This window comes from Hemiscyllium ocellatum, chromosome 1 (genome assembly GCF_020745735.1).
Source record: "Hemiscyllium ocellatum isolate sHemOce1 chromosome 1, sHemOce1.pat.X.cur, whole genome shotgun sequence".
In the NCBI taxonomy this organism is placed as follows: Eukaryota; Metazoa; Chordata; class Chondrichthyes; order Orectolobiformes; family Hemiscylliidae; genus Hemiscyllium; species Hemiscyllium ocellatum.
In genome coordinates this window covers 59722577-59739424 of record NC_083401.1, presented here as the reverse complement: position 1 = coordinate 59739424, position 16848 = coordinate 59722577, and the positions used below count along the sequence as shown (strand labels likewise).

General features: G+C 41.4%; 1 protein-coding gene across 1 annotated transcript in view; it reads left to right on the top strand.

The window, feature by feature from the left end:
• The window catches only part of LOC132818601 (uncharacterized), a 33713-nt gene extending 20380 nt beyond the window's left edge, over positions 1-13333 (top strand). Inside the window, exon 3 of the mRNA XM_060829638.1 lies at positions 13173-13333. Within this exon, the coding sequence (XP_060685621.1) occupies positions 13173-13319 (147 nt within the window). The 3' untranslated portion in view covers positions 13320-13333. The remainder of the gene's footprint in view (positions 1-13172) is intronic.
• The last annotated feature ends 3515 nt before the right edge of the window (positions 13334-16848 follow it).

Sequence of the window (16848 nt, the reverse complement as noted above, 5' to 3'; positions counted from 1 at the left end):
ATCTTTGGTTTGTTGCCATGCAACGTGCTAGCAAGGCAAGGAAGAGGGAGACAGAGGAGTTGAACACGTGGCTACAGGGATGGTGCAGGAGGGAGGATTTAGGATACCTGGATAATTGGGCTCATTCTGGGGTAGATGGGACCTCTACTAACAGGATGGTCTACATCTGAACCAGAGGGGTACCAATATCCTGGGAGGGAGATTCACTAATGCTCTTCGGTAGGGTTTAAACTAATTCAGCAGGGGGATGAGAACCTAAATTGTAGTTTTAGTGTCCAGGAGTTTGAGAATAGTGATGTGAGTGCTAACCACTGAGCCACCGTGCCACCCCTAGATGGGTCAGCTTTTGTCCAGTGTGTGCAGGAGGGTTTCCTGACACAGTATGTAGATAGGCCAACAAGAGGTGAAGCCACATTGGATTTGGTACCGGGTAATGAACTTGGCCTGGTTTTAGATTTGGAGGTAGTTGAGCACTTTGGTGATAATGACCACAATATGGTTATGTTTACTTTAGCGATGGAAAGGTATATACCGCAGTGCAAGAGTTATAGCGGGGGAAAGTGCAATTATGATGCAATTAGGCAAGACTTAGGATGCATAGAATGGGGTAAGGAAAACTGCAGGGGTTGGGCACCATTGAAATGTGGAGCTTTTAAAGGAACAGCTACTGCATGTCCTTGATAAGTATGCATCTGTCAGGCAGGGAGGAAGTGGTCTAGTGAGGGAGCCATGGTTTACTAAGCAAGTTCTTTTGTCAAGAGGAAGAAGGTGGCTTATGTTAGAATGAGACGTGAAGGCTCAGTTAGGGCACTTGAGAGTTATCAAGCTAGCCAGAAAAGAGCTAAAGAGAGAACTAGGAAGAGCCAGGAGGGAACATGAGAAGTCATTGGCAGATAGAATCAAGGAAAGCTTTCTATAGGTATATCAGGAATAAAAGAATGACTGGAGTAAGATTCGGGCCAATCAAGGATAGTAGTGGGAAGTTGTGCGTGGAGTCTGAGGAGATAGGAGAAGTGCTAAATGAATTTTTTTTTGTCGGTATTCATACTGGGAAAAAACAATGTTGTTGCGAATACTGAGACACAGTTGACTAGACTAGACAGGATTGAGGTTCACAAGAAGAGGGTGTTAGCAATTCTGGGAAATGTGAAAATAGTTAAGTCCCCTGTGCCAAATGTGATTTATCTTAGAATTCTCTGTGAAGCCAGAGAGGAGATTGAAGATACTGGCTTTGATTTTTGTGTCATCATTGTCTACAGGAATAGTGTCAGAAGACTGGAGGATAGCAAATGTTCTACCCTTGTTCAAGAAGGGGAGTAGGGACAATCCTGGTAATTATAGACCTTACTTTGGTTGTTGATAAAGTGTTGGAAAAGGTTATAAGAGATAGGATTTATAATCGCGGTTTTGTGAAGGGTAGGTCATGCCTCACAAACCTTCTTGAGATCTTTGAGAAGGTGACCAAGCAGGTGGATGAGGGTAAAGTGGTGAAGTGGTGTATATGAATTTCAGTAAGGCATTTGATAAGGTTCCTCACAGTAAGCTGTAGCACAACATACGGAGGCATGAATTGAGGGTGATTTAATGGTTTTAGATCAAAAATTGGCTAGCTAAAAGACAGAGGCTGGTGGTTGATGGGAAATGTCATCTTGTAGTTCACTTACTAGTGGTGTACCGCAAGGGTCTGTTTTGACTTCACTGCTGTTTGTCATTTTTATAAATGACCTGGATGAGGTTGTCGAAGGACGAGTTAGTAAATTTGCGGATGACACTAAGGTTGGTGGAGTCGTGGACAGTGCCAAAGGATGTTACAGGTCACAGAGCTGGGCTGAGAGGTGGCAAATGGAGTTTAATGCAGAAAAGTGAGGTGATTCACTTTGGAAGGAGCAACAGAAATAAAGAGTACTGGGCTAATGGTACGATCCTTGGCAGTGTAGGTGAGCAGAGAGATGATTTGTGTTCGTGTACATAGATTCCTCAAAGTTGCCACCCAGGTTAATTAGATTACTTATAGTGTAGAAACAGGCCCTTTGGCCCACATCGTCCCTCCAAAGAGTAACCCACCGAGACCCATTCCCCTACATTTACCCCTTCACCTAACACTACGGGCAATTTAGTATGGCCAATTCACCTAACCTGCACATCTTTGGACTATGGGAGGTAACCAGAGCACCTGGAGGACACCCACGCAGACACGAGGAGAATGTGCAAAATTCACACAGACAGTTGCCTGAGGCGGGAATTGAACCCGGATCTCTGGCGCTCTGAGGCAGCAGTGCTAACCACTGTGCCACCCCGTTGATTGGGTTTTTAGGAAAGCATACAGCATGTTAGCTTTTATCGGTAGAGAGACTAAGTTCTGGAGCCACGAGGTCATGTTGCAGCTGTACAAAACTCTGGTGCGGCCACACTTGGAGTATTGCGTACTTTCTGGTCACCGCATTATAGGAAGGATGTGGAAGTTTTGGAAAGAGTTCAGAGACGATTTACTAGGATGTTGCTTGATATGGAGGGAAGGTCTTGTGAGGAAAGGTTGAGGGACTGGAGGCTATTTTCATTAGAGAGAAGAAAGTTGAGAGGTGACTTAATTGAGACATGTAAGATAATCATAGGGTTAGATGGGGTGGACAGTGAGAGCCTCTTTTCTTGGGTGGTGATGGCTAGCACGAGGGGACATAGCTTTAAATTGAGGAGTGACGGATATAGGACAGATGTCAGGTAGTTTCTTTACTCAGAGTAGGAAGGAGCGTGAAATGCCCTACCTGCAACAGTTGTAGACTTGCCAACTTTAAGGGCATTTAAATGGTCATTGGATAAACATATGGATTAAAATGAAATAGTGTAGGATAGATAGGCTTCAGATTGGTTCCACAGGTAGGCGCAACATAGAGGGCCGAAGGGCGTGTCCTGCTGTATGTTGTGTAATTATACTGCAAATTATTCGTGCTTGTAAGACCAAAAAGGCTCCACTTTAAGTGACCGTGCTTCTTAGATTAGATTACTTATAGTGTTGAAACAGGCCCTTCGGCCCAACAAGTCCACACCGATCCTCCGAAGAACAACCCATCCAGACCCATTCCCCTACATATTTACCTTCACCTGACACTACTGGCACTTTAGCATGGCTAATTCACCCAACCTGCACATTTTTGGACTGTGGGAGGAAACCGGAGCACCTGGAGGAAACCTACGCAGACACGAGGAGAATGTGCAAACTCCACACAGAAGTGGAGTTGAGGTGGGAATTGAACCCAGGTCTCTGGCGCTGTGAGGCAGTAGTGCTAACCACTGTGCAACCGTGCCGCTTCCTTAGATACTTGAAAAATCCTCAACTAAAACTTCCTCTCAATCCTTGCACTCTCTTCCTTTCCTCAGAGGATGGTGCAACAAGCCATTAAAATTAGTCAAAATGTGTGGCGCTTGAAAAGCACTGCTGGTTAGGCAGTATCCGAGGAGGAGGAGAGTTGACGTTTCACCCATAAGCTCTTCATCAGGAATGTAGGGGTGAGCCCAAGGGGGTTGAGAGATAAGTGGGAGGTGGGGTGGGTCTGGGTGGAAGGTAACTCAGAATGTGATAGGTGGATGAAGATGGGGGGGATGATAGTGAATGGTCAGTGTGGAGGGGATAAGTGGGAAGGAAGATGGACAGGTAGGACCGTTCAAAACAGCGGTCCTAAGTTGGAGGGTTGGATCTGGGATAAGGTAGGGAGAGGGGAGATGAGGAAACTGGTGAATTCGACAATGATTCTGTGTGATTGGAGAGTCCCAAGGCAGAAGATGAGGTATTCTTCCTCTCGTCATTGGGTGGCTAGGATTTGGAGGTGAAGGAGGCCCAGGACTCACATGTCCTTAGTGGAGTGGGAGGGGGTGTTGAAGTGATGGGCCATAGGGTGGTGGGGTTGTTTAGTGCATGTGTCTTAGAGATGTTCTCTGAAACATTCCATTAGTTGGCATCCTATCTCCCAAATATAGAGCAGACCATTTCAAGAGCATTGGACACAGTAGATGAGGTGTTTGGAGGTGCAGAAAATTCTCTGCAGGATATGGAAGGATCCTTTTGGGCCTTGGATGGAGGTGAGGGGGGAGGTGTGGGCACTAGTTTTATACCTCTTGCGGTAGCAAGGGAAGGTGTCGGGAGTGGAGGGTGGGTTGGTGGGGGGGGCGTGGACCTAAAGAGGGAGTCGCGAAGGGAATGCTTTCTGCGGAATGCTGAAAGGAGTGGGGAGGGAAATAGATCTTTGGTGTTGGGGTCTGACTGTAGGTGGCAGAGAATGATTTATTTTATCTGGATTAGAGTGGTGCTGCAAAAGCACAGCAGGTCAGGCAGCATCCGAGGAGCAGGATTTTCCTGCTCCTCGGATGCTGCCTGACCTGCTGTGCTTTTCCAACACCACTCTAATTTTAGGCTGTAGTTTCCAGCAAATGCGGTCCAGCAAATGCAGTCCTCATTTTTGCCTTATTTTATCTAGAGGTTGGAGAGCTGGGGTATTCTGTCCTTGTTGCAGTTGAAGGGTTGGGGTTCAAAGGCGGAGGTATGAGAAGTGGAAGATATGTGCTGGAGTGTATTGTTAACCACGTGGGATGGTAAATTACAGTCCTTGAAGTAGGAGGCCATCTGGGATGTTCTGGAGTGGAATTGGTCCTCCTGGAAACAGATGTAGCGGAAGAATTGGGAGTAAGGGATATTGTTTTTACAGGGGTGGGGGGTTGGGAGAAGGTGTAGTCCAGGTAGCTGTGGGAGTCAGTGGTTTGAAGTAGATGTCCATGTTGAGTCAGTCGCTGGAGGAAGGGGAGGGAGGTGTCCGAGATGGTCCGGGTGAGGTCAGCGTGGAAGGTGTTCGTGAAGTTGATGAACTGTTCAACCTCCTCATGGGAGGCCGAGATGGCGCCAATTCAGTTATCGATGTAGCGGAAGAAAAGGCGGAAATGGTGCCGGTGTAACTGTGGAAGATGGACTGTTCCACGTACCTGACGAAGTGGCAGCTGGGGCCCATGGCTGTGCCCATGGCTATCCCTTAGGCCTGAAGGAAGTGGGAGGATTTGAAGGAAAAATTGAGTGAGACGATCAGTTCAGCCAATCAAATGAGTAATGCAACCATGTTACCTTCTGCTCGATAAGTGAGCTGCCTGCAGGGAACATTTTTCACCAAATTAGTTTTTGCAATGTAGAGTGATGCCAAAACTATGAGTTCAATTCCCACATTGGCTAAGGTTCATAGAATCCTGGAAACCTTACACTGTGGAAGAATGTCATTTGGCCTGTTGAGTCCACACCGACCCTCCGAAGTGCATCCCACCTAAACTCATCCCCATAACCCTGCATTCCTATGACCAATTCACGTAGCCTACACATCTTTGGACTGTGGGAGGAAACGGAGACGCAGACACGAGGGAAATATGCAAACTCAACACAGATAGTCGCCCAAGGCTGGAATTGAACCTGGGTCCCTGGAGCTGTTATGCAGCAATGATAATCACTGAGCCACTATGCCATTCCATGGAGATCCTGCCCTCTTAGCCTTTCCTCTCACCTGATATTGAAGCCACCCATCAGTCATCGCTATCTTAGAGCAGTCGTAGGGTTCTCTGGGACTATGAAGACTTTACCTTCACGTTTACTTATCCAGTGCCTTTTGCAAATGGGAGAGAGGCCAAAACATTTACAACAAAACATTAGATTAGATTCAGCCGCACCGACCCGCCGAAGCGCAACCCACCCATACCCCTACACCTAACACTACAGGCAATTTAGCATGGCCAATTCACCTGACCTGCACATCTTTGGACTGTGGGAGGAAACTGGAGCACCCGGAGGAAACCCACGCAGACACGGGGAGAATGTGCGAACTCCACACAGTCAGTCGCCTAGAGGCGGGAATCGAATCCGGGTCTCTGGCGCTGTGAGGCAGCAGTGCTAACCACTGTGCCACCATGCTGCCCACAAAGAAACTGAGAGTCGACTCTTATTAATAATAATAATAATATTTACTTAACAATTCATACTATAACAAAAGACATTATAAACTAACAACTTACACGATAAATCTAATCAACTGTCTTGTGCTTTTAACATAACTCTGGATGATCATATACTACCACAGTAGACCTTGGACTTGATCCAGGTGGCGATGATCATCTGGTTGTCTTCTTTCAATGGTCCCAGAGGTATCTTCTCTCCACAGTGGTTGATTTCGAGTTATTGCTCCTGAGGAGCATGTTGCAGCAATTCTTATACTTCGTAATTGTTCCAGCCCTTTTGTGAGGGTCTAATAGATTGTTCAGGGATCGATCATCCCGATCATTGGACCCAACCAGGCATTGACCTGTTGGTGGCAAGGTGGTCATAGGGAATCCATTCCTGGAGGTATTAGGTGCACATAGGTCAGGTAGCCCTCTCCAAATAAGGTATGAGGCACCCCTATGTCTGGCAAACAAATCAGGGTTTTGATTGTCCTGGGGGTGGCATTCAGATTGATTCTATTCAATTCCAAATTCGAGTATATATTGTATTGTCTGCAGCTGCTGGGTCAATTACATACTGTCTGTCTATAGCTGCAGCCTACCTGGATTCTGCAGCAGGCTTATTAGCAGAGTCACTTCTAGTCACAGAAGTTCAGACATTATATTTGCTTACAAAGTCACAGAAATAGCACCAAGATAATATAAAGGTATAGTCACCATCATCCTACTTGATAATAGGAGCGCTGTCTGGAGAGAGATGGCTGGCAGTGGTTTAATCTGAGAGTTACTACATCAGGTGAGGGGAGAAATTGAGATTGGCACCTTCACGGTATTCTCTGGTGTGGGAATTGAACCCGTTCTTGGTGTCACTGCATCACAAACCAATAATCAAGTTAATTGTGCACCCCGCCAACCACCGCTCCCCCAATACCTCAACGCAAAAGGTAGATATTTATTATATAGTGGATTATAAATTTCACGAGCTGGATTGTCGTTTGTACAGTGTACGATGGAGTTGTGCACCAGGTCAGGTAAATTTCTGATGCAGCTGACTCAGAGGGAATTATCAAGGAAATTGAAATTTCCAATTAGCAATTTCTTTTCATCTGGAACCCTCCAAAATTATCTCTCAAAGGTGGTGATTTCTGGGAAAGCTTTGTCATTACCCAGGAAAAATTAGAGGATTAAAAACCTGCTCTAGTTCCTTGGTAACTATTGAAATGAAGCCCCAGAACCTTGCCCTCATTCACAGACGTATTTGGGATCTCACCCCTTTCTTCTCTATCACTCATCTAACACCTTACTCATAATCCTCATCCATGTACTACCCACGCCCCCTCACCCAAATAAAACTAAAATACTACAAGGTACCTGATAAATTGGAGAATTGTTGCATTGAGTTTTCTTTACCTTCAAGATATTGTGCTGTTTGTAACCATAACTTAGCTCTCAACATCAGAAATGATAATGAGCATGTCCATTCCAAACTAGGATAGGTGTTGTGGGTCATTGTTTGCATGTATATAGGTAAAAGATTAAAGTGGTGCTGGAAAAGCACAGCAGTTCAGGCAGTATCCGAGGAGCAGGAAAATCGACGTTTCGGGCAAAAGTCCTTCATCAGGAATATTTTTTGCATGTATATGCCTAATAAAGTTACGAAAGAAATGTTTGGGAACAAAAATAGTTAAATTTAAAAGTAAATGACCTAAAATTTCAGATTGTAATATTGTATTCTGCTTCCTGAAGAAACGCATGTGAAAGTATAGCAAAATGACATTATACCTTACTTAATCAGGGACAATAAACAATTCAGTATTGAGGGGAAAAAAAGTAAAATACTGTGGCTACTGGAGATCTGAAATAAAAACAGATGGCTCCAGAAGCTAGAGACTCTCAGCAGATCTGGCAGCATTTGTGGACAGAGAAACCTTTTCAAAAGTAGAATCATATTAGACATACAGTTAAATCTGTGTCATTCTCCACATATGCTGCCAGTCCCAATTTTGATACACTACCTTATTACTTGGCATACACAACTCCTGAAACATGGTAGCAGTGTTGTAGAGACATTATATATGCTGTGGATATAGGAGAACCCATTGATATACTGTACTAAGATTTCTAGGAAGTATTTCACTGCATTCCACTTTTTAAAATTAATTTGTAGAAAGTGGGCATGCATTTTTTGCTCATACTCAGTTGCTGTGGCTAAGGTAGTGGTGATCTACCGCCTTGTTGCAGGTCAACCCACAGTATCTTTGAGAGAAGTTTTAGAAGTTTCACTCAGCAACGGTGAAGGGACAGTGCTCTATATTTCCAAGTTAGGATGGTGAGTGACTTGGGGGGGAAACTTGCAGATGATAGTATTCCCACGTATCTGCTCCCCTGGTCCTTCTAGTTGGAAGTGCTATGGGTTTGGAAGGTGCTATCTCAGGACACTTGATGAATTTCAGCAGTGCATCTTGTAGATAGTACAAACCGCTTCTACTGGGCCAGTTGAAGTGCTCTATTTGGATTTCTAGAAGATATTTGACAATGTGCAGAAAGCTGCTAATTAAGAGGCCATCATGTTAGGGGCAAGATACTGTCATGGATTGGCTGACTGGCAGAAGAAAGGGATAAAGGAGTATTTTCAAGATGGCAGCCAGTGACTAGTGGAATCCCACAAGGGTCTGTGTTAGGACCACAATTATTCACATTATACATTAATGATTAGGATGAAGGAAGAAAGAGCATTTTTGAAGCTGACTTAAAGATAGGTGGAGGTACAAGTAGTGTTGAGGAAGCAGGGAGTATGTAGAAGACTTGGACAGTTTAGGATAGTGGGCAAAGAAGTGGCAAATGGAATACAATGAATACAATGTGGGAAAAAATTCGATTATGAACTTTGGTAGGAGGAATAGAGGCCTAGACTATTTTCTACAAGGGGAAGGGTTTCAAAGATCTGAAGCAGAGATGGATAAGGGAGTCCTAGTTCAGGATTCTTTTAAGGTAAACATGCTGGTTCAATTGGCAGTTAGGAAGACAAATACAATGTTTGCATTCATTTCAAAAGGGCGAGAATACAAGAGCAGGAATGTTCTACTTAGGTTGTACAAGGCTTTGATCAGGGAACATTTGGAATACTATGAGCAATTTGGGCCCCACATCTAAGGAAGGATGAGCTGGCCTTGGAAGGGGTCCAGACGAGGTTTACAAGAATGATCCTGAGAATGAAGGACTTGTCATGAGGAGTGGTTGAGGACTCTTGGTCTGTACTGGATGGAATTTAGAAGGATGAGACGAAAATCTGGTTGAAACTTACAGAATAGAATGGAGGTGGAGAAGATGCTTCCACTAGTAGGAGAGATTAGGACCTGAAGGCATAGCCTCAGAATGAAGGCTGATCAGTTAGAACCAGAATGAGAAGGAACTTCTTCAGCCAGAGTGTAGTTAATCTGTGGAACATTTGTCATTGAGTATCTTTAAACAAAGATAGATTCTTATTTGGTATGAGGATCAACAGTTACAGAAGAAAACAGGAGCTAGGTTTCTCAGCCCCCAATCAGGCACAATCAAATGGTAGAGCAGATTTGATGGGACGAATGGCTTAATTCTGTCTTGTGTCTTATGTCAAAAAGTGTAATGATAGAAAAGCAAAGCAGGTAAGGCAGCATCTAAGGAGGACAGTCAACGTTTCGGGCATAAGCTTTTCATTAGGAAGGACTGATGAAGGGCTTATGCCTGAAATGTTGACTCTCCTGCTCCTTGGATGCTGCTTGACTTGCGGTGCTTGTCCAGCGCCACACTTTTCGGGTCTGATCTCCAGCATCTGCAATCCTCACTTGCTCCTATGTGTAATGGTCTTTATTAGGCGAGAAGGAACTGAATGTTTGTTGATGTGATGACAATCAAGGAGGGACTTTTGTTATTGTGTAAATTAGTATCTTAATTGAGTCATTGAGTACATTCAAGACTGAGAGATGGATAAATCTCTGACCACTGAAGGATTGTGTATATGGGAACAGCAGAATAGTAGAGTTGATGTAATAATACAGCCATTGAGTAGGAGCAATCTTGACAGGCTGTATGGCTGACTCCTGCTTCCATTTTGGAAGTAGAGGTGAAGATGTAAGAGGAGTGAGAGTATAATTTGAGAAAGAGACATTCAGTTGGAAAATCCATGGGAAGTAGGAGCAAATCAAGGCAATGGAGTGGCAGAGGCATTGCAAGAATAATGTTGTTTTGTTGAATTTGTTCCATACTTGAAATTGTGCGGAGCATAGTGAGAGAGTGAGTCAGCATAACGACAGCCCTTTGGCCCAAACTGGTCCATGCTGACCAAAATGTCCTTCCGTGCTAACCCCATTTCCCTGCACTTGGCCCATATCCTTTCTTATCAATGGATTTGTCCAAATGCCTTTTAAAATATTATTAATGTACCTGCCCTAGCCATGCTCACTGGCAGCTCATTCCATATGCATACCACGCTTTGTGTAAAACAAGTTGCCTCTCAGGTACCTTTCTATTCTTTCCCATCTAATCTTAAACTGATGCTCTCACATCCTCAACCCTGGGAAAAAGGCTGACTGCATTCACTCTATCCATGCTTCTCAGGATGAATGTTTACTAGAATGATTCCTTGGATGGCAGGATAAACGTATATAAAGAGACTGGATTGATTAGGACTGTATTCACTGGAGTTTAGAATCATGAAGGAGAATTTGTGTTGTAGACGTTTCGTCCCCTGTCTAGGTGACATCCTCAGTGCTTGGGAGCCTCCTGTGAAGCGCTTCTGTGAGCTTTCCTCCGGCATTTGTAGTGGTTTGAATCTGCCGCTTCCGGTTGTCAGTTCCAGCTGTCTGCTGCAGTGATCGGTATATTGGGTCCAGGTCGATGTGCTTATTGATTGAATCTGTGGACGAGTGCCATGCCTCTAGGAATTCCCTGGCTGTTCTCTGTTTGGCTTGTCCAGCACATTGACCTGGACCCAATATACTGACCACTGCAGCGGACAGCTGGAACTGACAACTGGAAGCGGCAGATTCAAACCACTTCAAATGCTGGAGGAAAGATCACAGAAGCGCTTCACAGGAGGCTCCAAGCACTGAGGATGTCACCGAGACAGGGGACAAACGTCTGCAACACAAATTCCTAGCTCGGCAAACAGAACCACAACGAACATTCGAGCTACAAATCTTCTCAGAAACTTTGACCATGAAGGAGACCTTATAGAAACCTGTAAAATTCTAACAGGACTAGGCAGGGTAGATGACTGAAGAGTCCAGAACCAGGGATCACAGTTTCAGGATATGGGATAGGCCATTTCGGACTGAAATGAAAAGAAATTTCTTCAGAGTGGTAAGTCTGTGGAATTCTGACACAGGAGTCGAGGCCAAAACATTGAATTTTTTCAAGCAGGAGATGGGTATCGTTCTTAAGAGTTTGGGAGAAATAGGGTGGAGGGTATTGAGCTGGATAGTCAGCCATGATCACATTGAATGGTGGAGCATACTCAAATGGCCTACTCTGGATCCAATTTTCTATCTCTATAGATAGAAGGCTAGCTGGCAGAAAACAATATGCATAAATGGGTATTTCTCAGATTGGCAGGATGTGACAAATGGCATCCTGCAGAGGTCTTTACTTAGACCTCAAATGGTGAGAGGATTGAAGACATGACAGCTGAATTGTAACATGGTAACAAAGATAGGTAGTAAAATATGTTGTGAGGATGAAATAATAAGGATGCAGACCACAGTAGGATGAGTGGGTAAAGAGCTGGCAGCTAGAGGAAATGTCACAATGTGAAGTTGCTCAATTTGGCAGGAAGAAAATAAAAACAGTATTATTTTAAATTGGAACAACTGAGAATTGAAAGAGAGGGTTCTATGTTTTCTAGTGCATGATTCACAAAATGTTAGTATGCAGTTACAGCAAATGATTAAGGCGGCTAATGGAATGCTGTCCTTCCATATGAAAGGATGTGAACATATGCTTAAGTTATACAGGACATTGTGAGACCACATCTCATACTATGCGTCTCCTTATGAAAGTATGAAAAGTGTTGGAGGCAGGAGTTTTACAAGATTGATACCTGGGGGCATGAATGGTTTGGTTTTATAAGGAAAGATTGGACAGTCCAGGCCTGTTCATGGAAGCTGAGAAGAACAAAGAATGATTTGACTCAAGTTTAAGATCCTGCATGGTATTGACATGGTGAAGATGGAAAATGTTTACTTTGTGGATAAGTGCAGACGAGGGAACACAATACCAAAATGAGGGGCTGCTCTTTTGGACAGAGATGATGGAACTTTTTGTCTCCTCCCTCACTTTCCCTCAACCCTCACCACCACCAAACCAAAAAGTTGGTTGCGCAACTTTGGAACTGCCTGCCTCAGAAGGCAGAGTCATTCACTAAAGGAGAAAGCAGATTGATTCCCATGCCTATCAAGAATCTAAGCTTATCAGGAATAGATGGTAATGTGTTATTTGGAACTCAACAAATCAGCCGTGATTTTATGAAATGGCTGAGCAGGCTTAAAGTACTGAATGGCCTACTTCTGCTTCTTTGTTCATAAGAAAACAAGACTTTGAAGCACTGGTTCCAGCTTTCAGTGATTACAGTTCTTGAGCTTCAACTTCACTTTCTGCAGACTCCCACATATTTGATTTCCTAAGAGATCAAAAATCTCTTAACTCAGCCTTGAATATATTCAAAATTTTCACATTCTGTGGTAGAAAATTCCAAAGATTTGCAACCTATCAAGGAATTTCTGATCTCAATGATCATTTTTATTCGCTTAAAGCCTTTATATTTTTAAGTTCCAGTGAATATCATTGTTTCCAGTGTGATACATTATGTTTTGTTATGGGATACAATCCAAGATACTGTGTTTAATGGACAAATAAAAATACTGAAAATGAATAATAAGTGAATGATCTCAACTATGGTAAACAGAATAATTGTCTGATATACCAAATTCTGCAAGAAAGAAAATCTTTGGATAACTGGCAATGAGTTGCTAAATAGCAATGATCCATCCTTTTACATGGGGACAATCAATATTATCATATGAGCTCCACAAAACTCTTAAGTATTATCTGTGGGAAATTCGGATTGTCAAAACTACATCTCACCTCACGACAGTCCTTATTGAGGTAAGTACTGCACATATAAGTACTTTGAACATTTCAAATTGCCTGACCAAATCATTTGAATTTCTTGGCAGGATTTCAAAGATTATATGACACAACTGGAAGAGATCCTGATGCAAAAAAACAAATGCATTGAGCGCATGCAAGGACAAATCCAAAAGTACCTAATTCATACTAGCACAGTTTGTAACAACTCAAACACCAAGTCATCTGTATCTTAGCTTTAGTGTAAGTTATGGAGCAAAATCTGAGAATCAATGCTTACTTTTGATCTGCTGTCACAATTTTAAATTGATTGTTCATGTTTGAATGAGTGTTACAAAATAAATTATATATCTTCTCAATTTTGGGTTCCAATCTTACAACTTTGCTTTCCTCTCCCATTCTCTATGCCTCAGCTTTACTGGCCTGCAATTTCTGAAAATGTTCCTATTGTTCACACATGACTTGACCAACTAGTATCAATCCTTATTGGTGGATGAATAAGAGAAACAGCATCGCTTTGGACACAAAAGGCGTGGTAAACACAACACTCAAAAATCCAAATAACTTAAAATGGTAATAAACAAAGCCAACAGAATAGACATATTGGAACAAAAGCTGAGCATTCTGCCTCAAAAGCCAGTTTACCCCCGATTTCACTGAATGATGGATGTTTAACTATGTAGCCAAATGGTTGTTACACAAGTCATAAGGTAACACAATTAAAATATTTAGTATTCGAGTCAGATTACTGTTTTGTATAATATGTATTTCTGGTCAGAGACTCGAGGGATCCATTGAAAAATTGTGAAGAGCTATAAGACTACTTCTTTGTTAGAGAATTAAGTAATAAGTTGAATGAAATTTGGCTTGTCAGTCTTGAAAGAATAATGTCTTAAACATGATATTAAATTTACAAGACAGTTGACCGTGTGAAAAAGTGAATATGGAAACTCCATTAAAAATACAATCTTCAACTAATATAACATTGGTGTAGAATTAATTTTGGGACTTTTTCCTTGGCCAAATATATGGAATCAACTTCAAACTAGAATAGGAAAAATTCAAAAATCATTGCATAAGTAATTGGATGCTGATGTAGCAGAACTTGATATTTAAGATGGCCTCCCTATTCTTTTAATTATCTTGTGAAAGCTGGTACCAAATCAGTTGTATACCAGACACAGCAACTTATGTAAATATCCATTAGTTTAGAGAATTCAACTATGAACAATATTCTGATTATCTGACCTGGAGATGGTTAATCTGTAACAGCAACTTCTGATCCTTCCAATTTGACTCCAGGAACACCGCAAGGATGTACCCCAAAGACACACTGGACCTAACTATACTACAGCAGTAAGCTTACCAGTGCTTTGTTGTATAGAATAAAAAAAAATCAATTGTGATACTTTTCAAAATGTTACTGTCTCTATACTTGGCTTTTGCTGACCTGTGGCTATGATTCTATAGGCATAGTTCTGCGAAGTACATGTCACTAAACAGAGCATACCCGGTATATCAGGAAAACGACAACTTATGTGGATTTTTCAATGGCTTGAAAACTATTGAACGTTGGGCAGCTGTGATTCCACGAATTGGAGAAATCTAGTAGACACAAAAAAGCCTTTGCGATAAGTGTCATTGGGTTGGTGGGCTAAATTAATCAAAACTTGATCTTGTTGTCCCTCAACAAACATATGCAGTTTGTGTGACTCAGCTATACACCAGATAATGCTGCTGAGTCACATGGGGGAAGTTATTGCAATTTTCTCAATTTCATCCATGTAATTTTCATTTTAACATACATTCATTAATAAAACTGATGCAGTGTTACGGTGATGATTCCTATGTAACCAAAAATTTTACAAGTGGAGTCCAAAGGAGGAAATGAAAATATTTAATAAATGTAAACGGTGGGAAAACCAAAAAATTTTTTAGTGATCTCAACAAAAGAAAAATTGTGTATACTTGATTCTGTTAATAATAGAAAACAGTTTTTGATATTTAGTATTTCCTGCAGGCTCTGGCTTTCAGGCAAGATTTTCAACTCATGTTCATAGGTAGTTATTCCTAAAAATAAGAATAGATTAAAGGTAATAATGGATTAAACCAGTTCTTGATATTTCAAGAATTGAATACTTTATTACAGATTACAAATGGGCATACACTGGATGTATGAAGTATTTGAAGTAAGTACCATTTATTTCACAATATTTTTATTGCAAGTATTTGAAACTATAAAGTTTGATTTTTCATACGTAATATTTTTCAGTTTGAAAACTTATTGGACATTCTCATATTAATGTTGAAATCTAAATTATTTAATCAATTGTATTTCAAATAAAGACTGTAGAGAAAAGCTAACTCACTTAATAAGTTTGCCTTATTTAAACATTGTCTGCAGATAAATAATGTGAAAATTCAGTACCACTTCCAAAAGTTAGAAAAACATTTGCATTGGTATTTTTGTTTTTAAGAGTATGTTTAAAGAATACAAATAACCTCAAAAGGTATTTCAACTTGGGTGAATTATTAAATTTGGCAGGAAGGAAACTGAACTACCTTGCATAATTTCAGTGCTTTGTATTGATAGCTAGCTCCCTCAGATGGTCAACACAGTTCCTCAATTACACCAGAAAAATTACCATTTTTGGAAAAAGAAATTCTATCAGAAACACTGAAGCACAAGTATCAAACTGTCATTCTTTCGTATTGATTTTTCAAAAAGCAGTCATAACTAAAGTTTATTTTAATACTCTACTAACAGAGCTGTGACTCCCAAAACAAAAACAATGTCTCATAAGTTAACTAAGCCAATATTGCTGCTTCCATTAACAGTAGCCTGATCAAAATCAAATAAATGTGAAATTATTGAATCTTGATAGAAGTTTTTTTACAGCAATAAATCAAACAAATTATTATAAATTACAAAATTTCAAATGTTGAATAACAAGTTCAGCTTGAACTGATTAGGAGGGACAGTACGAATTTGAAAAGGAAGATAAACTGGTTAAGTGAATGGGTAGAACAATGTGGCCAAATGTGAAATTGTTCACAAAAAGACTTGGTTTATACAGTATTTTCCATGACCACTGGGCATTTCAAAAGCAATTAAGAGCCTACATAGTTTTCTTTTTCCCCCTAAGTGCACTCACTGTTGTAATATAGGAAATGCAACCTCTGTTTTCTGCTCATCAAAACACTCTGAGACAGAAATGTGATAAATACCTGTTTGTGTGATGCAAATTCAGTTAGGTTTTGGCCACGACTCTAGATTTTCACTGCCCTTCCAAATAGTGGCATGGAATCTTTTACATCCATCCAAGCAGACAAGTGGGGTCTTAGTTTAGCACCTCACCTAATAGACGTCAGATGTTGTAGTACTCTCTCAAATACTAGTTTGATTTTTCTACTCGAGTCCTGAAGGAAGACTTGAACCTCGAACCTGGTGACTTGGTACTACCAGCTGAAACCACAGCTGATAATGTTCCTCTAAGCTGCACAGCCACAAGAAAAATTGTAAAGGGCTCCCACCGTCATAACATTACTAAATAAAAACTAGAGTGCACTGTTTTTGGACATGAAAGATAAGTATTTTCTGAAGTGGCATAAAAACCAGGTATTGTAAAGGAATAAAAATGATTTGGGAGTCTTAAATCCATACAAGATTTAAGTTTAGTCAACAGGTACAAAAGCCAATTAAATTAATTAATAGAATGGTGATCTGTATCTCAAGGGAGCTGGATTACAAAGTGAATAAAGTTA